Source organism: Drosophila suzukii, chromosome 3, assembly GCF_043229965.1.
Source record: "Drosophila suzukii chromosome 3, CBGP_Dsuzu_IsoJpt1.0, whole genome shotgun sequence".
Taxonomy (NCBI): domain Eukaryota; kingdom Metazoa; phylum Arthropoda; class Insecta; order Diptera; family Drosophilidae; genus Drosophila; species Drosophila suzukii.
This window is the reverse complement of record NC_092082.1, coordinates 82,735,545-82,756,256: the sequence shown is the minus strand read 5'-3', so window position 1 is coordinate 82,756,256 and position 20,712 is coordinate 82,735,545. Positions and strand designations below refer to the sequence as shown.

The following is a 20,712-nucleotide window of genomic DNA, read 5'->3' as shown; positions in this document are numbered from 1 at the left end:
AATAAAAATTTTTAAATGCTTCAGAATCTCGGGATCTCCTTAGTTATTTTTCTTGCAAATGGCTCTACGGCGAAACTCGGCCCAAACCTCGCAGAGCATCGGTTTCACCAGGCAGGTGCACTCCTTCAAGGGCAGGGCGCCGGGCCTGAGGCGCTGGCACTCGGAGAAAGAGGGATACGGGGTACGGGGCTTCACACAGGGCAGAGGTCCCCTTTCCCGCTTGCACGACGGAGGTCGACGACCATCGCGATGGCAGCGACGCGCCAGCCGGGGGCAGTCCTCCTCCGTTTTATCGGGACAGGGCTGGGGACACGCTGTGGAGGGCTTGGCCGAGGGCTTCCTGCGCTTGATGGGCGCCGGCTTGGCCTTGGCAAAACAGCAAATCTTCTTGGGTTTGATCTGGATGGGCGGACAGGCCACCCACGTCTGCCAGTACTTTCGCTTGGCCTTGTCCGACTCCACGTAGTAGATGTCATCGAAGCGTGGATTGAACGGACAAGTGGTGTCATCGGGATCGCAGAATGGATTGAGCCACATCGACACCGACTGAACCATCTTGGGCTTCTTCTTGGGTGGCGCCTGGATATCGGGTTTTCCGCAGGGGAACTTGGTCAGCACCTTGGGGCATCGGTTTTCTCCCTCACCCTTCTCACAACCAGAAGCGAATCGCACACAGCTGTTCACCGCACCCTTTACCATTGCGGCGGGACGGAGGAGCAGGGCCCGAGAGGGATTCACACCACTAATTGCCATTCTGAAGCTAACAATTTTTGAACTTTTTACCGAAATGGATATCCAAAATTTGTAGGCCGGAGAAATTTAGATGGAATTTAGATGGAAATCAAATGGAATTTTGAGAAACACGATACTGGAGGCGAGAGACCTATCCAGCTCGAAAACGGAATGAGAACTGAGGACTTTGGGTTTACCCCCACACCACATAAATGACACAACGCGGAAGTTCGATTCCCAGTTTACTGTGTTCACATTTTTTTACCACTCTGGGTGAGAAAGTCCAAAACATTGTAAGGGCAACTTGGGGAATAGAATCGGGCACAATCCTGGATGTCCATGCGGTGCCTGTACTTATCGTCGGCTATCTCCTCGGGCACTCTAAAAATTAGTAAATTCAATGGATTTCATTATAATGTTAGTGTTTCAACTCACGTTAAGACGATTCGCATAAGATCCTCCAAGAGAAAACCCTGGTCATGACCTTCATTGAATTTGGCCCTCAATTCGCACATGGCTCTCTTAATACATGACCTAAGATCTAACTGGAAACTGCGAGAAAAGGTTAAAATATTGATTTATTATTTAGTTTAGAAGTTAACATAGCTTACACTTTTCCCATGGCCTCAAATTGATCAAAAATCTCTCGGCGCTCTCTATATCCACGATTTAATTTCCAACTGGGCACATGAGCCCAGGATTCATAAACCTCTTCATGCGGTTGATACTGCTTCTCATATTTACTAGTGGAAGATAAACTCCAGGGGGTTTGATAAAATGAATCGCGGTTTAATGTGGGGCTACAAAAAATAAACATTAAATTACTATAATCTTTAACAATAATATAAATGCCAGTTACCTCGCCTTATAGACATGTTCCTTGGATTGGTAGAAGTTCTTGCGATTTAAAGGCGAAGATGCACTCCAAGTAGTTTTGTAAAAGGAATCCCTATTGAAGGCAGGACTAAAAATACATTTAATTTGAAAATTGTTATGTTCTTAAACAAAGACCTTTAGTAATTTACCTAGTTTTAGTTTGGTAAAGGGATCCTCGATTAACAGCGGGGCTGAAACAATATATTCCGAATTATTATCTTGAACCACAAGTTATTAATAATTTACCTGGTGTAATATGCATGTTTATAAGGCGTGGTGTAATAGGGATAAGCAGGTCTTTTGTAATAAGACCAATCATATCGACGTTTTGGCGTGGGCTTTGGCCTGAACCTCTTCAGAATCTTGGGCTGCCAACCCTCAATAGAGTCGGGCAATGGGATGTACATGTCGAACTCCAGACTATACTGAAGCCCACTAGGTCGAGCACCCAAAATGATTTTGGTGAGGGCGGCGGTCAGGAGAACCTGGGCCTTGTCCGGAAATATTAAGCCCCTCACCCGTCGCGATAGAACGCGATTCTCCAGAGAGGACTCCAGCAGATGAGTGTGGTTCCCCTGAACCGAAGCAATGGTTCCGAACCAAAGAAGTACCAGAATCGTGGACCTCATGCCGTCACTCCAAGAACACAACTGATCTGTGCGCCAGGTACTAGTAGTAGAAAATTAACGCCAGGTGAGCAGCGCTAATTGAGAAAGATGAGCTGGCTTACAGCATCAGGTGGGCCTTGATTCGCACGCAGCTTACATGTCACGTTGCTTTGTTTAAGATCAGAATCATTTCATCAGACGCCGCCTCTTTAGAAGGCTACGTTTTGGCATTCCAATACTCTTACACAATTCCCAGACTTTTTTTTTAACAATAACTTTATAACACACAAACACATCTTAAGAATGGTGAACATCCACGGCTGTACCCGGATGATGGTGAACCGCTGCATCGAGCTGCTCCGCGCAAGAATCGAGTGCGCCTCGACGCGCCACATCGCCAGGCGGTACCAGCTTCCCCGGGATCAGGGTAAGGCTCTAGCCCAATACCTACCCGAGGAGCAGGTGGTCAGGGAGCGGCAGAAGGCGGACATCTACAAGAAGAACAAGCGGCGCTCCATGTGGGAGCAGGACGAGGGCCACGGCGGTCGAGTCTCCGGAAGGGACAACCAGGAGCGCTTCGATGACGAGCAGTACCGACCGCGGGAACTGGAGAAGCGCAACTACGACTGCACCTGGATCAATTTTCCGGAGAGTGTGGCGGCCAAGCAAAGCCGCAGAAAAAGCTACTTGGATGTAATCGAGGATGAGACGCCTCGACGTCGCAGAAGTCAGGTATAGGTTCCTTAGCTTTTATTTCCCTATTAAATAATATATTTTTATTAAAAATGATTAATTTCATTCCCAGGAAGACCGACCGAATACCGCAAAACCGTGGGATGATGAGGCCCGCGCTTTTATCAACCAATGGGAAACCAATACAGCCATGATCAATCGAAACCGATTTGCCCGGACCACTGATTCATGTCCGCCACCTATTGTATCTTCCCGGATGTCCAACGCGTATCGCACCCGAAAACGCCAGTTCTTATACTAGTACTAGTCCAGTTTTACTTGACAGTATCCGCATAAGAAATTCAAGTGATTGTACTTTCTAGTAGCCTGATCAAATTGTTAGTGCACAAGGCAACCGATTTTAAAGTGTCAAAATCCGAAAACGTATTACAATGTTGTGTGTCTGTAGACCAGATGTGATTTCAATATCCAAATAAATTATCGAAATTAATCCTTTCTTTCATGGCTCTTCGGGGGATTAGAAGATTCATGCCAACATGGAGAATGGTGCGCAGCATGTCATCCCAACAGAAGGATTCTGGAAACCTAACCAAGCATATACAGGATATGCTTAAAACTCTGAAGCAAAGGACCCAAAAAGAGAAACGAAAATGTCCGTATAATCCCAAGGAACTGCAGAGGGAGAGACTTACGATGTTCATCAGAAGAAAGCTGTGGGGTCATCGACGTCCGTTCTGAAAGTAGGATTTGTGAATCAAGAAATAACCGAATCTTATTTTGAAATTAAAATACATAGATAAACCCCTTAGTTCAAAACGAATATTCGACTTTTATTTGAAACTGATTGACTTGATGTTTTAAAAAATGAATTCAAAATGAAAAGTATGTTTTAAAAAGGTTTGTGCCAGCACTAAAGGTTCACCCAAGTTCCCCACCATTGGGTTTATTTATTTTTAATGCTTTCGCGGTTCAGTATATATTTCGAAACCAACTAATATATTTTTGAAATGGTCGTTGAGCGGCCACACTGGAGCTCACGTTTAATTGTTTATTATTCGGCGGTTGGTTTTTAATTGTTTTTCGACCATGGCGCTCCTGAGAAACGCCTCCAACGGTTTTTGGGGCAGCTTCCGTCGGTTCGCCAGCAGCGGATGTACGATCTACAGCCTCAGTTCCGGTCATGTCAAGTGCGGTGTGTCCGTAATCCGCGTCTCTGGGCCGCAAACAAAGAAGGCACTCCGAGCCATTGTCGCCAATAAAGAATATGAACCAAAGGCAAGTCAATTTATACTATATATATTTAAGATATGGGAACCTTGACCTAAAAATTACAGGGGATTTTTAGAATACAGAAACTGTAAGATATTCCTTTTAGACCTAATAGACATAAAATTGATAAACTAAAGCCATATTAATATTTAATTTTAAATACAAACTTTTAAAAATATTTGCCGGTTCGAATTGTTCTTGCTCGAATAGCTAATATATATAGAAAGGCTTAACCCATCATCTTTCAAGACCTGTTGATTTTTTATATTTCTTTTAAGAGGAAGTAGGTATTGAAGAAGAAGGAAGAAGGTATTTTACGTAAAAACAAATAATATCTTGAATTAAAAATGACTTTATATCTCGGGTGATTTTGTCGAAGAATTTAAAAAACTATTTCCAGACATGTAACATGGGCGGATCTATAGGATTAAAATTTACAACTTTATTTTTAAATGGCAAGTTGCCAAGTTGTATTTAAATAATTTTATTCACGGACCACAAAGTTGTTGTCTTGTTGGGTCTATTGCTGGAAGTATATATAATAGTCAGCTGCTTTCAGAGTACGCTCTGCAAGGGTATCAAAATCTTTACCTGAAACCTGCGGAACAAAAAAATAAAGGGTTGCTAATTGACGCTAAAAAAAAATAATGTGCTCGTGTAGTAAGATTAAGACTGTGACTTATAAATTAATTATTTTATTTGTAAACTGTTCTAAACTTTTCCAAATAGGCTCGCCAAGCGTATTTGAAATCCTTCTACCATCCTGCTAGCAAGGAGATGATTGATAGAGGACTCTTACTTTGGTTTCCGGGACCGGCTTCCTTTACTGGCGAGGATTCGTGCGAGTTCCAGGTTCACGGATCCCTGGCTGTGATTGCCGCCATGCTGGATGCACTGGGAAAAGTGGATGGTCTGAGGCCAGCGGAAGCAGGAGAGTTCACCAAAAGAGCCTTCTTCGGTGGCAAACTGGATTTGACAGAGGTGGAGGGATTAGCCGATCTCATACATGCCGAAACGGAGGCACAAAGGAAGCAGGTGAGCAGTAATATAAACTAGATCTATGTATAGTATCTAAAATAAATAATATTCCTTCTAGGCCTTGCTGCAGAGCACTGGAGCACTGGCGCGCCTCTACGACAACTGGCGCCGCCGACTTATTCGGTGTGCCGCCCACTTGGAGGCCTATATAGACTTTGCCGAGGAGGAGCAGATCGAGGGCGGCATTATCCTTCAACTCACCAAAGAACTGAAGGCGGTGAGGAGTGAGATTCGCGAGCATTTGAGTGATCAGCGACAGGGCGAGCTCCTCCGTGATGGAGTTCGCACGGTCATCATCGGAGCACCCAATGTTGGCAAGAGCAGTCTTCTGAATCTCCTCTGCCAGCGATCCGTGTCCATAGTGACGGATCAGGCGGGGACTACCCGTGATATTATAGAAACAATGCACAATTTCGGGGGATACCCGGTGGTGTTTTCGGATACAGCCGGACTACGCCGATTTACTACGGATAGTATAGAACAGGAGGGAATGCAGAGGGCCAAGGACTGCCTGGCTCAATCTGATTTGATATTGCTCCTTGCAGATGCCAAGAATATCACACAACTGTCCCACGATGACGCTGTTGCACCATTTGTGGATAGTTATCTGGGGGAACTGGATATACCACTGGACATGTGCTCGGGAAAACGCCTGCAATTGGTGGCCAATAAAACGGACACCCTTTCGGATGAAGAAACCCAGCAGTTGCACAAGCTATCCAATGTCTTGCCCATATCCTGTCATAAGCCCGATAAGATGCCCGCTTTTCTGGGATCTCTGGAGAAGCAGCTGCAGGAACTGTGTGGTGAGCCACGGGCGGAGAATCCACGCATCACAAACTCACGCTACCGGCAACAACTGGAGCGCTGCATAGAGAACATAGACATATTTCTGAGAGATTACAGACCCGATGTTTACCCGGACATGGCCATTGCCGCCTCCAAGCTGCGCAACGCCGTACGCTGCATCGAACGCATCACCGGGCACATTAGCTGCGAAGATATACTCGACGTCGTCTTCAAAGACTTTTGTATTGGAAAGTAATTGATAAAGACAGTTGATAGTTGTTAGGCTCGATGATTTAATACTACTGCCCCGTTGAGTATTGAATAAAGTATATATACATTTTAACGCTGAGAAAGCGAAAAGTGGGTTCAGGGTGGTCATTTTAATAGTTTTTTTTATTTTAATAGGTAACCTTTACAATATAATCAAGATAAATCTTTAAATCTTCTAAAAAAAGATACAAAATATATCTGTAATCAAATATATATAATTCTTTCTAAATCTCTTTTTGTGTTCATAAAAATTAAGAGCATTTAACAAGGTACACATTTCTAATGTGTAAGTTGAAAAATATTGGGTTGGCAAGAAAGTCATGTCGTTTTTTTTCAATATTTTCAAAGATGATTTATTTATATCAGGACTTATAATTAATCAATTATGTATTGGCCGTTTTGTTCGACCACTAATGACCATCTCTCGGGCAGCTGCATAATTCCGCGCTCGAAGAACTTTTGGTCTTTTCCAGCAAAGAATCGAGACAAGTGGTTTTCGACAGCCTCATCTGAATCAAAGTTTTTACCATTCAAAGAGTTTTGAAGAGAGCGAAACAAATGGTAATGTGAAGGTGCTAAGTCCGGACTATAAGGTGGATGTGGTAGCACTTCCCAATTCAGCTCCGTTAATTTTTGCCGAGTGACCAAAGATGTGTGGGGCCTAGCGTTGTCATGGTGAAAGACTATACCCTTGCGATTAGCTAGTGCCGGCTCCTTTTCTTTAATTTTTTCCGCCAAATTGGATAGCTGGCGACAGTACACATCTGAATTGATGGTTTCATTCCGTCCCAGCAGCTCAAAGTGCACTACACCCTTCCAATTCCACCAAACAGACAGCATAACTTTCCTCTGATGGGCTGGCTCATCTTTCTTGCTCCATGATCTTTTTCGTTGGACATTATTGTAAACAACCCACTTTTCGTCGCCAGTAATGATCCGCTTCAAAAAAGGATCGTTTTTAATCCGTTGCAGCAGAGAATAGCAGATGTTGATACGCTTAGTTAGGTGAATTTCCTTTAAGTTATGCGGAACCCAAACATCGAGCTTGCTTACGTAGCCAAGTTTCTTCAAATGGTTTTCAACCGTTGTATGCGACACACTGAGCTTCTCTGACATCTCCCGCGTTGAATAGCGCCGGTTTTCATCCAGCAAAGCCTGAATTTGTTCGTCAAAAACGGCCGATGGTCGACCAGAACGTGGGGCGTCTTTAACTCCAAAATCTCCAAGCCTGAATTTGGCAAACCAGCGCTGACATTGGCGATCACTCATGGCATCTTTACCATACACTTCGCACAATTTTTCGCGAGCTTCGACCGCTTTTTTTCCTTTTCGGAAGTAAAAAAGCAAAATATGCCGAAAATGCTCACTTTGGTCCTCCATGTTTAATTTGCTATAGCTTCCACAAATGTTATCGAATAATTACCAAATTTTCGTCGATAGTACCTAAGACAATAAGCCTTAAAACGATACTAAAAAGATACGAAAAAGATTAGTCGTAAATAAATTAGATTAAAAACGATTACTAAAAAAAACGACATGACTTTCTTGCCCACCCAATACATACATTTTTTACTTTATATATTAACGATTTGAAAAATATCTCGTTATTTTTAGTGAGACCTTGCGTTTGTGGGTTACCGTTCGGTAGTCAGTGCTGACCTGGTCACACAGTGAGGTATTGTTTACGTGTTTTTGCTTGGATAGATTTGTGTTATTAGGAAAACATGTCATCCTGGATTACAGGATTGGCGGACAAGGCCGAAAACATTCTGAACAAGCTGGACCAGAATGCGGCAACGGCTCTGCAGACGGACAGCCCCACCGGAACAGCGGATCCCATGCGCAGGAGCATGACCAGCAGCACCCAGTCCTTGTCACTCAAGTCCACTCTGTCGCCAGCGAAACGTTCGGTGGCCAATAGCTCATCGAGTGTAAAAAGCGAGGGTGGCGGCGCAGTGGTCACCAAGGAGATGCGCCAGAAGATGTCCACGTCGGCCAGTTTCTCCAACAATCCTGACGGCGGTTCCGGCAGTTCCATGTTGTCCGACACCCACGAACTGGCCGCCTTCAAGATCGCCTTGAATGAGATCACAACCGAAAGAGATGAGTTGCGTCTGCGTTTGGATGAACTCAACAACGAGACCGAGAAGTTCGATCTGCATCAGCACAGCCAGATGCTGGAAGCTCTGGTCAAGACACTTTCCGAAGAGCGGGACAAGGCGGTGCACGACTACAATGAGGCTCAGAGTGCGAACATGGCGTATGTGCACTCGATCTCCGAACTGGAAACCAATCTTGCCAAGCTGCAGCAGGAATACATGAGCACCGCCCACAAATTGCAGATGCAAACCAAGGAAACGGATCAGCAGCGTCAGGAGCTGCAGGAATATCGAATCAAGGCGCAGCGGGCTCTGCAGGCCAAGGATTCCCTCATTGCAGAGTTGAAGGCCAGGCCAATGGAGGAGGGCGCGGATTGAACACGAATCACTAAAGCAAGAATTAGAGCATGCCAACGAGGAACTGCAAAAGGCGCGGCTGCAACTGGAAGATTACCTTTCCCAGGAAAGACAGCGCCAGGTGGAGCTGAACTCAGCCCGCCAGCGGGAGGAATCACTGGCCAAGGAGTTGCGACAGGCACGCGAACACAGTGTAGCCTCCGAGTCCGATCAAAGAGTTCTCACCCAGGAATTAGCCTCCCTTCGTCAACAACTCAGTAACCAGATGGCCGCCTCCGCCACTCGGCTTCAGGAGCGGGAGCAGCAGCTACAGCAGATGCGCCAGAGGCTCAGCGAGGAGGCCAATACGGGAGCCAAAAACAATTACGAGACTCGGTTAAAGGCTCTCACTCAATCACTGGTCGAGCGGCAGACTCTTTTGGAAAGAGTGACTAGTGAGAGGAATGCCCTGCGTTTGCAGCACGAGAAGGCACAGACGCAGCTCCAGCAGAACATGCACCTGGTTGAGATGGAGAGCCAAAGGGGCAGCTCCCGCCATGCTTTGCTCAACAGCACGGATGATGGTGAGTGTCACATAGTTCGGCAATTAATAAAGCCTTGACATACATCTCTTATTTATATACTCCACAGTCAAGGCCCAATTCCCGCTGCTCATGCATCCAAGTCCCTTCGACAATCGTGTGGCCCGCCGCTTTAAGCGAGCTCTCCGCCAGGCGGACTCCATGGGCATCCGGGTGGGCACCTTTCTGCGTCGCTATCCCATGATGCGAGTCTCTGTGATCGTCTACGTGGCCCTGCTCCATCTCTGGGTCATGTTCGTGCTGCTCTCCACCACGCCAAACTAATCGAATCGCTTCGAATCCATTTAATTGAGCAATTCTTTTATTTTTAAATATTGTATGTATTGTATTTTACACGCCAAAATTGGATATCTAGAAGTACGAGTATATGTGTGTCATGTTTGTGGTTGCAACAATTGTTTATATCGTTAGTATACTTGTGTCTCGCACCGTTCTAAATTCAATATTCAATAAACATCAACTATGTACAGAAATTGCAATTGGTTTAACGCTAAAAACATCAAGCAAACAAGTAACAAGACCGAAAATATTCGCACTACTAAGTTAGGATTAGGACGATTCCTCACAGTTAAAATATTGCATAAAGAATCCAACTACAGAGACTGTAAAGTTGTTAAGTGAACGTGAATTAGATTAACTTCAGTTGCTGGGCAGAGCTGACAGTTCTAGCTAAGCGGAAGAAAATAGAGAGTAGAGGCTCTTGGGACGATTCGCGTAAAATAGGCGCTATATGCCCCGCAAGTTTTTGTATCAGTCATCGGCATGGTAGCTCACATAGACGGCATCGCCACCAATGCTAATCAGGCACTGACCCTAAAAATATTATTTGAGTAAGCTAAAAGGCTTTCAGATGGCCAAACAAATGATTGGCTTACCTGATTCTTGTGCTGATTATCGAACAACATTAGTTCGGTGATGTAAAACGAGACCATGGCATTTCCGCCAAGTGAAGCGATGTGGGCCCTCACCACAGCTAGCAGTTCGGTGATAAAGCCATGGACAAATCCGCTGATTCCGCCATTCTCCCGGATCGAGGTACTCTCTCGGATGAAGAAAAAGTTCAGGTTGCCCAAATATTTATCTATGCGACCACCGGGTATGAAACTCAAGGGCGTCAAATCCACTCCGTAACGATCTCGCAGAGGAAACTACCAAGAAGTATGGATATAAATTAAAAAATAGATATAATGTATAATTAAGTAACATATACGTACATATCGATTACGTGGAAGAAGCCCAACATTCAACGATTTAACTCCGGTGGATGGCAATCCTGAAGCCAGGTTGTTTAGACGTGATGGCGAGGTTTTGCGCATTTTAAATGAGCTCATCCCAAAAGGCGGTATAGCTGTACTGGTCGGCGTGGGGGTGTCCACCATCTGATCCTCGTCCAGGGGAAAAATGTAATCCTCCTCCTGCAGCATTCGTTTTCCATTTAATTCAGGCTGTGACTGGGTGGCGTGCACTGTGCTATCATGGAATCCGTTCTGCTGTTGTGGCGGTGGCTGCTGCTGTGGTACCGGGCGACCACGTCCACGGTACTTCATTTTGTTGGCATCGGTAAGTCCCATCGCCATGCCAGTGACTAGCAGTTGAATTTGATCCTAGAAAAATTAATTTTTAATTAATTAGGGGTGACTATTAACCAAGTGGAATCACTTCGCTTACCGTCTCTGGCAGATCTAGTCGGAAGCGAAGATCGCAGATGGCACAGGGTATCATCGTGCGTAGCTTGAAGTAAATGGTTTGCAGCAGTCTAGGGAAACATGTATTTTTTATCTGTTGCTCATGATAACAACTTGAAAACCTACCTCTGAAAGTGTTTGGGAAAGCCGTTAACGCTTTGACCCACTTCCAGACGAGCCCGCCACACTTGGGTGAACATTTGCAGATTTTTGACTGTGTCCATTTCTAGCATGCCTGGTACCTGCTGCGTATTGACCACATGGAAGCCTTCCGGTGGATATGGCTCCATCAGCAGCGATATGATTTCCAAGTCTTCGATGTCGTCCACTTCTAAGACACACAGCTCTTTGTTGCCACAATTTAGATCGATCTCGTTCATTTCCTCCTCATCAGAGTCGTCTGTATCCGATTGTTTGTCCCCCGAGGCGCCAGTGGCTGTTGCTGTTCCCGCATTGGCGGCCAAATCAGGATCCAAACTTTTTAGCTGATAGATCTCCTGATTGCGCTCAAACGTTTCTTGCAACTTCTTTTGCAGCTCATTCAGCTTTTGCTTGTCGGTCCACGAATTACCAGCGACAATTTTTGGCACCTGCGGAACTGGCAGAGCAGTGAGAAATAGAGCTGTGCCCGTGGCTATCAACGCTATCATGCGCTCTCCAATGGCCACCTGTGTGCGTAGTCCAAAAATGGCGTTCATGCCCTTGGCCTTCAGCTTGTTGATCAGCACTCGATGCAGTTCGTACTCCAGGAAGGGCAATCCATCGGATATCTCTTTGGCGTTCAGCTCCGCACGCAGATCTCTTTTGGCGCGCACCACTTGAGCCTGCATGAAGCAACCGCGCCCGGTGACCTGCATGAACTCAGGCACTTCCAGCGTGGCCAGGAGTACGTCCGGTACTCGCCCCTTGCGGCACACGGCACACTTCTTCATCTTCACGTTGAAGGGCACAGAGCTTAGGTTGTAGGGTATGTGGCAGATGGCGCAGGCATTCCGAGGTCCATTCAATGGGGGAAGTCCGTAACGCTTTCCTCCCGAACTGTTCCCGGTGCCCAAGGAACCGCTGTCCTTGCCAATGCTCGTATCTCCGGCACTGCTTCCATTCCCTTCCTCCACGGAAGTTGTCATGGCCGCAACGCCAGCGGCTGCCTTTGACATGGTAAAGATATCGGTTTGCGATACAGATCGGTTAAACACCATGTTGATCACTGCCGCCGTTCCAGTGGCAGATAAAACGCAGACATCGTCACTGCGAAACAAAGATACGGTATTAATTAAGCTTATCTCAGCAGGTGGGCTTATAAAGTTCTGAATAAGAGATTACTGATTTATATGGATTGTTTGGAAGTCACCTGATTAAAAATAAAATCAAATATAGTACCCATTCTGAAGCATTAAACAAATTGATAAGACTCAGATACTGGCAGTGACACCTTTTGTACTTACGAAATAGTTGTGGACTCCGCATAGCCTAGCACTACATTGCAGCCCAGCGAACGGGCATGCGATCGGATCTCCATGCGCAGCTCTGTCCACCAACTGTCGCGCACCTCTGGCTCATCCGGATTGGGCACTCGCTCCAATAGTTTCACAGAACGTGCGGCGACCGTAGCACCCAGATGAAGAATAAAGCCCGTGGGGTACTTTGTCATGGTCAGGAAGGGATATTCCAACATGTCTATACTGTCGGCCGCTGTTCCTGGTTTGGCTCCCACTGGCGGCTGTGTTAAACGCATCATAGCCGTGGCGGCCACCAAACGCTCACTGGCCACACAAATTGAGTTTCCTGCGAAATTAGAAGATATAGAAATATTAAATGCATTTTACAGACATGGTTACTTATGGGTCTTACACATAGTGAATACATTTATATTTACAGCGGAATGTCTTAAGCCAGAATATACATAAATAATTTGGAATTTGGCAATTAATGAAAATGATTTTTACATTTAATTTCCTGATATAGTCTAAAAATATGTCATTAAATGGATGGTGTTGATTTGAAATTAAATTTACCGATTGTGTAGAAACCCCTAATACTTTTGAAATTATCAAATCAAATGAAAACCTATTGATTGAGACCTCAGTTTAGATCAAGTCTAACACACGTTATGATAGTGTAGTGGAACATTTAAGGATAGATCAGTTCGGATGAGGCATTCGCAAGAAATAGTGTGGGAAAGACTTGGCGATACAGAACAGCAATCACCCGCCAAAAGTGCGGGCGAGGTGAAGAAACAGAGAGGAGCACGCACAGATACACAGAGGTACATCGAGAAAGGACACCGAGATTAGGCGGAGCATCTACTTACGCTTCCGGTGGAATGTAAAGGCTATGCCTGATGGCGAGATGCGGCAGCGGACGCAAAGATAGAACGTTGGAAGAGACGTTTACGGTTACTCAGAGACGAGAGACGGTGAGAAAAAGACACACGGAGACAGCGAAACACACAAATATTGAACAGCAACTGGTGCTTAGATGGTTAGAGCCTAAGGCCTTATCCTAGATCTTAACTAGCGGGATCGGAGATCCCTAAGCAGCCCTGATCCCGTATTCAAGTCCAAAAATTTTTTGATTTTTTTCCAAATTAGATTTCTCTGAATTTCTGGAGTTGGCCCATGAATTTGGAATCAGGGCTGCCAAGCCTTGAAATGTCCGCTTACATACCTTTGGGCGTGACACTTAGGTCGGAGTCGGAGGATCTACGGCAGATCTCGCCGACGGTGACCGGCACCATGGTCGTGGCCGTCGAGGCGGTAGAAGTGGAGGCGCTATCCGCATTCGTGGTCGCCGAGATGCCGCTCTTTGAGGGACTAGGCGTCAACTTAAGACGACTGCTGCTCACCGGCGAGGCGAACCGCTTCAAATTGGGACTGCTGCCCTCCACAGTTGTGGGTATATTTGACGGTCCACTGCTTCCGGCTACGCCTGTTGAACCTGGTTGCTGTTGGAGTTCAGTGCTGGATCTAAATTCGCGTGGTTGTTGTTGTTGTCGAATGGCAAATGGAGCAAGCAATGATGACTCATTATTGTGGTTACTATGGTTAGTACTATTAGAGATATTTACAGATTGATCTATTTGGTCAAGGCAGGGGGGGTTATAGTAATCAAAGGTAAAATGGTCGGATTGGGTGGGAGTAGGTGTCGAGGGGCAGACGCGCAGCTCGGGCGCCTTCAGCAGCAACGTATTGGGCGGTACGAGAGTTTCGGGTGCCATCAAATGATTTAACGAGGCACTGCGCTGCAAGGTCTTCTCGTAACTGGGAAGTACGTTCAATTGCAGCATGGACGAGGATCCACTGAGATTCGAACCCAGCCAGTCATCGGAGCAGGTGGGCAACTCCGGTTGTGAGCTGTAGTATGGCTTGCGTTCCAACGAGGGCACAAACGGCAGCTTTGGTCTCTTTTCCAGTTCGCTACTCTTGGGACTCAGATGCATCAGCTTTTGCAGCCGACGTGAGAAGCCTTTGAGGTCCTCAAGCAGATTGTGATGCCTGGGTCCCAAATCTTGCTGGCTGTTTTCACAGCTACGTGTCTCTCCTGGCTTAATCCAATTATCCTGTAGATTCTCCTCCTCGTCAGGGGACTCGTCCACGTTGCTATCGGGCGCACCTATTTCCAGATCCAACTGTAGAGACTCTTCTGAATCAGTTGAGTAATTGGATGATGGCCGAGTCTTGGCCTGAAACTCATCTCCTGGTAAATCAGGCGCCGAACGAGTGTTCTCCTGGTATTCCGACAAACCGGGCACTGTGAGAAAACTTTTGTCAGGCATACGACCAGGACGAACGTCCGCATCGCTACTGATGGAACGCGTTATAAACGGGGGAATAGATGACTTCAATGTCGAAGCGTTAAAGCGAGACTTGCGCCGGCGCCTAAAACTTGAAGTGGCAGCCGCAGCTCCTCCAAAGATGCTGCTTAACGATTGCGTAGCATTCTCCGGGATCTTCGGCTCAATCCGACGTATAAGCGTGGCATACTTCTGAGTAAAAACCTTACTCGAGGAGAGGGTTAGACGGCGCATGCGGTGTCGTAGCTTCTTCTCGCGACTTCGATCGCCACGCTCGTCTTCCTGCCGTATGAGATCCTGCATCAGTTCTGCATCCTCGGTGTCGCTGCTGGCACTCTCCAGGTAGAACAACGTTGCTGCTGCCGCCGCTGCTGCAGACGAAGGCGCCGACGAGCTGGGCTCCCTATATATATTAAGACGATATTGGGGCGTGCGGCCGGAAAGCGGCAGACTTGCGCTGCTGGCCCCCGCACAGTTGAGGAAGTCTAGATACTTTTGTGTCAGTCTAGCCGTTTTCGGGGAAGGTGATACGGTACGTAAATGTTTTATAAACACAAACACGACACAACAACGAAACAACAACGATTGAAACGTGCAATACGATACGACAAGGAGCGAAAGTAGAGATATCGAGGGATGAACATCGTCGGAGAGATTTCGGTGTGGGGTGGAGAACGTTCAAGAGAAGAAAGAAATTGCTTTAGAACATGTTTAAATTGGCTTTCTACTAGCACCTACATTCGGCTACGGATGCTAAACCAAGACTTTTTACAAACAGGGGCAGGTTGGCTTCGGGTACCGAAGTTTCAAATACTCTTGCAAACTACAGTTTTTCATATGATAAGACATAATTGGAAAGGTATCTTAAATTATAAGGGAGATACAGATATAGAATATTTTCATGATTATTATTAGACGGTGCCATTTAAATATATTAGCCTTATGTAATATGTGTAATACAGACAAACAGAGCATGACTAATTCTCTGCAAGAGTATGATAATTCGCTAAATAAGTAATAATTATGACTCATTAGATGGTCCTTAGTGTCAAAAAATACTCACTCTTCGATGAGAGCCACATCCGCGCTGTTCGGCTGACTGGTGCTGGTGTCCTTTATCAGCGTTACCGCCGTTCCGATGCCTCGGGCCACCACGCCCACATCGCCCTCCAGATCGAAGCACTGGGTATAGCCGATGACGGCATTAGCACCCATATTTATGGCCTTCAGCCCCATTCGCCTCTGCACCTGGCCCGACAACTTGAGGAATACCACCTGTCGGGCCTCGTTGGAAGCACGGGGAGTGCGAATTTTGTCTATCCACTGGTACTCCGGATCGTCATTGACCACGAGTTCCTCAACAAAGCCGTGAATCACCTGGGCGCGGTAGCCAAAGGGTACACACTGGGCTGTGGAAGAAATATAGATAGTAAGAGGCTTTCTTGGGAAGATGTAACGAACTGATCCTGGTTTCAATAAAGCAGGTTAGCTTAAAGACCGGATAGAGGCTTTCAGAAAAACAACATACAGTGGAAGAAGGGGATGCCGCAGGAACTCTGCCGAAACTTATTGACGTCCGAGAAGAGATCCACCTTGACGATCACGTTGATCTCGCCGCGGATGCCGTGCATCGTGTCGAAGACAGGAATCCAGCCGGAGAGCACGGTGCCCTTGCCGTGCACCGCCTGACTAGAGCTCTCCAGGCACAGGGGATTCAAGCTAATGTTGACCTTGCCGATGGCATCGTTGGCGGAGTAGGTGTCGTAGTCCATCAAGCGGATTTGCAGGGGCTCGTCCTGCAGCTCGGCATCGTCCACCTCGAAGCGGAACCTTTCCGAATAAAGGAGTTACAATATGAAGAGCTACTAAAAGATCAGATCTCACCAGTCGGTGTTCCAAGTGGGATTTAAACTCTTGCGGAACACATCCGTCTTGTGGGTCACCGAGGCCAGTTTGATCTCCACGAAGGCGTCCGTGGTCTCGCTACTCTTGTCCATCACGGGCAGGTTGCGCGCCGCCTTGATCTTCACTCCCACCTTGCCCGGCATCCTGTCTCTTTCGCCTGTCGCCCCTTTTCACCAGATACCAGATTGTAACCACTGAATTTCGACCAGAAGGATTCACGTTTTATCTTCTGTTTTCCATTTTCCCAGTTCTCAGTGTGACCGCAGTGGGGGAGTAGCGAAATCCCAAGATATCAATCTTTTGGGTGGGAAAGGGATTACCTTTGTTTTGTGCTAATATAAATGAAAGTGGGGGTGTTACACAAATCAAAGGCTTAGAGATCCTTAATTGTTTAAAATTAACTAATACACCTTCTGAGAAAGGTAAATACAGCTGAAATTAACTTTAAAGTGGTGATCAGTTCTGCCAACCTGGTAACGTTTTCTTCCTTTTATAAGTTTGGCTATGTTTTTCATCAGAGAACTAAGAGCAGATGTTAAAAAATAGCTATTTATAGCCAAATCTAACGATCGGCGACAACCCTGCTTAAGAATGCGGTGACGAGTGGGCAGCGCTGCAACAAAAATCAATAGTCGCCGCCATATTTTTTCACTCAACGCAGACCAACGCGCTCCGGACACCCGAAAAATGTTTAGATAAATAAGTTAATTAAGATAAGTCATAGTTGAAAGTGCATTGATTAGAGCAGTGAGCAAGTGACCAGTGACCATCGACAGCAGCGATTCCCCGTCGCCAGAAAAAATCGCACGACTCTCCGGCATCCGAGCGCAGCTTCTTCTTCCCCGGGCTCCTGCAGTCCCAAAATCCGCGTCTGATTTAAAAGAGTCTCAGTGCCAGTGGTAGTGCGTGTGTTCCAGAGTGCTTAGTCAGCCAGCGAGGATCATGGAAGGAGCTTCAGTGTCCTCGCCATCGATGGGCGGCCCACGTGGCGGCGGCTTCCGCGGACGCGGTGGTGGAGCACCTATGCGCGGTGGCTTTGATCGCGGACGTGGTCGTGGTGGTCGCGGACATTTCATGGGTGGCATGCGCGGAGGCGGCGGCAGCGGGATGGGCGGGGGACCGCCAATGCAAGGCATGATGTCGGGTCCTCCGAGGGGTATGCGAGGTTCCCGCGGCGGAATGGGCTACCAGGGACGCGGAGGTGGCTATCAGCCACGCGGTGGAGCCCCCATGGGCATGCGAGGCGGTCGTCCGCCCTTGTACTCCCAACGTAAGTTCACCAGCCAATCCCCTGACTCCCAACCGAACCATGTAAATCCAATCCAATCCAATCTAGCTCCCAAACAACACACAGGTGCCGACAATAACAAGACCGTGTCGCCAGTGCCGACTTCGGCGATCAGTGGAGAACAGCCAGCGGTTGAGCCAGCCGGCGACGATGCCACCGATGGCCAGACCTCGTCGGTCGCTCCCTCGAGCAACTCGCATGGCGGCAGCTCCGCCCCAGGTGGCAGCAATGGCGGCGGACCTCCTCCGTATCTGGGCCGTGGGCGGGGACGCGGCGGTCCCTTCAGCGGACGCGGACGAGGTGGCGGCGGCTACAACTCGCACATGAACGGCAGCGGCGGCGGAGGCAGCATGTACGGCGGCTCCCACAGCCACCACAGCAACTCCATGGGCGGCGGTCCGGGCGGAGAGCATGGCTCGATGCCCAGACGCGGAGCCCCGCGCGGCAGGGGCGGCTACAATCAAGGTATGAGTCGGCCACCCTTGCATCATCATCAGGCACATAATCCCAATACACAACTCGCACCGGTACCAGCTCTCAAACGCGGCGCTCCCGGTGGTCCTGGTCCCAAGCGCGGTCGCTACGAGGGCGGTCCCTACGGCCAACGGCCCATGACGCCCAAGTACCACTCCACCCAGCAGCATATGGGTGGCGGCGGAGGCGGCGGCATGTCCTCACAGTCGTCATATGGCTCGCCGCCAAGTCACCATGCGCCAGCGCAGAGGTAAGACGTCGATAAGTCGTGCATATAATAGCAATAGTATGTTGGAAAGCCATTTAAAGATTTGATTTATACTGGGTTTATATAACCCATAAAGATGTAGTTTTATTCAAAAAAGTCGGAGTAATCCATTGAGAATATTTCTAACACAATTGCAACTCTAAATGCCTGACTATTTAGCTTAAAGACTAACGTACCCATTTTCGATACAGTCACCATAGCTACCAGACCCACGACCAGACCCAGCAAGTGGATCCCTATGCGCAGAGCGGCTACAGCACCCAGACCACTCAGCAGGGATACAATGGCTATGGCCAGAGCGGCGGCAGCAGCTATGCGGCTCACACATCGCAGACAAGTGCTCCGGCCAGCAGTAGCTACGCGGCCCACCACGGCACTGAGTACGATCAGAGCCAGTATCAGAACTACAAGTGGGTTACCTACTCTTGACTCCCTTTCCTTCCCTCCTTTTGGACCGACCAGGTGCTAATGTAACGCTTTGTGTTTCCCAGCAGCTCGACGGGCTATGCTGCTCCGCAGGACACGCGGTACCAGTCGTACAGCCAGGACTACAGCCAGCAGTATGGCTCGACCGCCGTAGACTACAATGCCGCCGGGCAAGCGGACTACAGCCAGCATGGACAGCAGAGCACTGGCTACGATGAGCGTGCCTATGCGGGTTATGGTAGGTGATTTCAGTGCCCTCCAGTTGCGTCATCCGTCATCGGTCATCGTCTTCTTGCAGATTCGCAGGCCTACTCGCAGAACTATTCGAATGCAGCCGCCTACTACTAGACAACCGCTTCCCACTCCCACCCCTGACGGCACACTAGAGATCAGAACGCTGCGCGTGCTCCGATAGGCCAAGAAACCAAATAAAAAGGGATTAGGGCAGAAAGAAATCGAGTAACAGGAAGGGAATCTATGTTTAATGCAGCAAATAACTTGCAATACATTATGATACACAACACACACACGCGGTCACTCAGAACATACAATTTTAGTAGTAAGGATACAGTTCTCTTTTTCTTAGCATTTAAGCCAACTCGTGTTTCGACGTCTTTCTATATAAACCCCTTGCCCAAATTAATTTTTCCTCACTTGTTTTCGTTTTGTCTCCCTTTGAATCCTGAACAGAAATATTGAAAATACCCGCCTTGCCTGTTGTTTAATGTTTTCTTTATAGACAAACGGAGCTAGCCTGCACTGAGCTCCAGCCTAAAAAATGATTATGTGCTCCTCCTTAGTTCCATTTACAATTACAATTCAACTGTGACCAAAGTATGCTAAAAATCATATTTTTTATATGACGGGAAACTACGAGTACGTACATGATCTTCTTAATGAACTAAACTAAATTTAAACATTTTGTGAATCATGTCAAATTGTATACAAATGAATGCAATGTATATTTTAGTTATTAAGCTCAAAACCGCAAACGACTCTCGACAGTGAAAGTTGATTTTCAATCCCATATACTCCTGAAAAGCGTTTATGATTTTGCAAGAATGTGTTTTTTCTTTACCATCTTGACGTGAATGACAGAAGCCAGACTTATTATTTTCTTTTTGTTTTACAAAAACTCTTCTTATAGCCACAATTTAAGCAAAAAAGTTCGTAATTATGTAACTCCCTTAAATTAAGCTGAGAAAACCAAGTAACGAAATACACAAAATATATTAGCAAAAGATGCAAAAATCATAACCATTATCAAAGTCAATAAAATAATGTTCAAAAATGTGTTTAATGCATTAAACTTATTTAAGCGTACCTATTATTATTTAAAATATTTTGTTTAAAAAAAATCAATCAGTAAAAATGCAAATAATTAAGCAAAGCTATCAATCAAAAATCGTATGAGTGAAAAATATGAAAATCAAAAGACTGAATATATTCACGAACCGAAGCAGCACAGCAAGCATACAAATCATGAAATATGAGAGACAAATGAATGAAAAAAAGTATTAAGTATTTACGAAATGATTACAAAGTCAACAAATGCAAAGAA

At 46.7% G+C, this 20,712-nt stretch overlaps 7 protein-coding genes across 14 annotated transcripts; 4 read left to right on the top strand and 3 right to left on the bottom strand.

Moving 5' to 3' along the window:
* Position 1: 1 nt before the first annotated feature.
* Positions 2–912, bottom strand: LOC108020641 (uncharacterized). The gene has a single exon (XM_017088996.4). The coding sequence runs from the start codon at positions 751–753 to the stop codon at positions 40–42; it is 714 nt and encodes a 237-aa protein (XP_016944485.1). The 5' UTR covers positions 754–912; the 3' UTR covers positions 2–39.
* A 45-nt stretch (positions 913–957) lies between these two features.
* On the bottom strand, positions 958–2,271 carry LOC108020648 (uncharacterized). Its single transcript, XM_017089005.3, has 6 exons — positions 1,855–2,271; positions 1,758–1,799; positions 1,592–1,696; positions 1,344–1,532; positions 1,168–1,284; positions 958–1,113 (listed from the first exon to the last, which is right to left on the bottom strand). Exons 1-6 carry the CDS (start codon positions 2,235–2,237, stop codon positions 984–986), a joined length of 966 nt encoding a protein of 321 aa, XP_016944494.1. The 5' UTR covers positions 2,238–2,271; the 3' UTR covers positions 958–983.
* Positions 2,272–2,395: 124 nt separating this feature from the next.
* LOC108020643 (uncharacterized) lies at positions 2,396–3,399 on the top strand. Its single transcript, XM_017088998.4, has 2 exons — positions 2,396–2,948; positions 3,022–3,399. Exons 1-2 carry the CDS (start codon positions 2,520–2,522, stop codon positions 3,208–3,210), a joined length of 618 nt encoding a protein of 205 aa, XP_016944487.1. The 5' UTR covers positions 2,396–2,519; the 3' UTR covers positions 3,211–3,399.
* A 518-nt stretch (positions 3,400–3,917) lies between these two features.
* Positions 3,918–6,348, top strand: LOC108020637 (tRNA modification GTPase GTPBP3, mitochondrial). The gene is made up of 3 exons (XM_017088989.4): positions 3,918–4,184; positions 4,908–5,213; positions 5,275–6,348. Exons 1-3 carry the CDS (start codon positions 3,996–3,998, stop codon positions 6,259–6,261), a joined length of 1,482 nt encoding a protein of 493 aa, XP_016944478.1. The 5' UTR covers positions 3,918–3,995; the 3' UTR covers positions 6,262–6,348.
* Positions 6,349–7,932: 1,584 nt separating this feature from the next.
* On the top strand, positions 7,933–9,785 carry Golgin84 (golgin A5). Its single transcript, XM_017089021.4, is given in 3 exon segments — positions 7,933–8,748; positions 8,750–9,294; positions 9,362–9,785. Coding segments are annotated over 3 exon segments (1,509 nt in total). The 5' UTR covers positions 7,933–7,999; the 3' UTR covers positions 9,577–9,785.
* LOC108017592 (C2 domain-containing protein 5) lies at positions 9,592–16,967 on the bottom strand. 2 transcript variants are annotated; one of them, XM_036817328.3, is made up of 10 exons: positions 16,675–16,967; positions 16,319–16,620; positions 15,854–16,199; positions 13,665–15,295; positions 12,443–12,782; positions 11,124–12,245; positions 10,981–11,068; positions 10,527–10,916; positions 10,188–10,460; positions 9,592–10,125 (listed from the first exon to the last, which is right to left on the bottom strand). In XM_036817328.3, exons 1-10 carry the CDS (start codon positions 16,836–16,838, stop codon positions 10,063–10,065), a joined length of 4,719 nt encoding a protein of 1,572 aa, XP_036673223.2. In that variant the 5' UTR covers positions 16,839–16,967; the 3' UTR covers positions 9,592–10,062. The 2 variants fall into 2 exon arrangements, with proteins under 2 accessions (XP_036673223.2, XP_065721432.1); XM_065865360.2 differs by having other exon boundaries at positions 13,665–13,963; positions 16,675–16,964.
* A 351-nt stretch (positions 16,968–17,318) lies between these two features.
* On the top strand, positions 17,319–20,464 carry LOC108020615 (uncharacterized). 7 transcript variants are annotated; one of them, XM_065865367.2, is made up of 6 exons: positions 17,319–17,965; positions 18,050–18,448; positions 18,518–18,707; positions 18,917–19,135; positions 19,220–19,389; positions 19,450–20,464. In XM_065865367.2, exons 1-6 carry the CDS (start codon positions 17,638–17,640, stop codon positions 19,497–19,499), a joined length of 1,356 nt encoding a protein of 451 aa, XP_065721439.1. In that variant the 5' UTR covers positions 17,319–17,637; the 3' UTR covers positions 19,500–20,464. The 7 variants fall into 7 exon arrangements, with proteins under 7 accessions (XP_065721439.1, XP_065721437.1, XP_036673285.2 ...); XM_036817390.3 differs by having other exon boundaries at positions 17,320–17,965; positions 18,032–18,448; XM_065865366.2 differs by having other exon boundaries at positions 17,321–17,965; positions 18,032–18,448; positions 19,217–19,389.
* The last annotated feature ends 248 nt before the right edge of the window (positions 20,465–20,712 follow it).

Coding starts and splice junctions, on each gene's coding strand:
- LOC108020648 (XM_017089005.3), bottom strand. CDS start 2,237: ATGAGGTCCACGATTCTGGTACTTCTTTGGTTCGGAACCATTGCTTCG. Junction 1,800..1,854: donor AAACATGCATATTACACCAG/GTAAATTATTAA, acceptor ATATTGTTTCAG/CCCCGCTGTTAATCGAGGAT. Junction 1,533..1,591: donor GAACATGTCTATAAGGCGAG/GTAACTGGCATT, acceptor TATTTTTTGTAG/CCCCACATTAAACCGCGATT.
- LOC108020637 (XM_017088989.4), top strand. CDS start 3,996: ATGGCGCTCCTGAGAAACGCCTCCAACGGTTTTTGGGGCAGCTTCCGT. Junction 4,185..4,907: donor ATAAAGAATATGAACCAAAG/GCAAGTCAATTT, acceptor TTTTCCAAATAG/GCTCGCCAAGCGTATTTGAA. Junction 5,214..5,274: donor CGGAGGCACAAAGGAAGCAG/GTGAGCAGTAAT, acceptor TATTCCTTCTAG/GCCTTGCTGCAGAGCACTGG.
- LOC108017592 (XM_036817328.3), bottom strand. CDS start 16,838: ATGCCGGGCAAGGTGGGAGTGAAGATCAAGGCGGCGCGCAACCTGCCC. Junction 15,296..15,853: donor GATGTGGCTCTCATCGAAGA/GTGAGTATTTTT, acceptor GAAAACGGCTAG/ACTGACACAAAAGTATCTAG. Junction 12,246..12,442: donor GCGGAGTCCACAACTATTTC/GTAAGTACAAAA, acceptor TTTGTTTCGCAG/TGACGATGTCTGCGTTTTAT.
- LOC108020615 (XM_065865362.2), top strand. CDS start 17,638: ATGGAAGGAGCTTCAGTGTCCTCGCCATCGATGGGCGGCCCACGTGGC. Junction 18,708..18,916: donor CACCATGCGCCAGCGCAGAG/GTAAGACGTCGA, acceptor TTTTCGATACAG/TCACCATAGCTACCAGACCC. Junction 19,136..19,216: donor AGCCAGTATCAGAACTACAA/GTGGGTTACCTA, acceptor TGTGTTTCCCAG/CAGCTCGACGGGCTATGCTG.
- LOC108020643 (XM_017088998.4), top strand. CDS start 2,520: ATGGTGAACATCCACGGCTGTACCCGGATGATGGTGAACCGCTGCATC. Junction 2,949..3,021: donor CTCGACGTCGCAGAAGTCAG/GTATAGGTTCCT, acceptor TTTCATTCCCAG/GAAGACCGACCGAATACCGC.
- LOC108020641 (XM_017088996.4), bottom strand. CDS start 753: ATGGCAATTAGTGGTGTGAATCCCTCTCGGGCCCTGCTCCTCCGTCCC.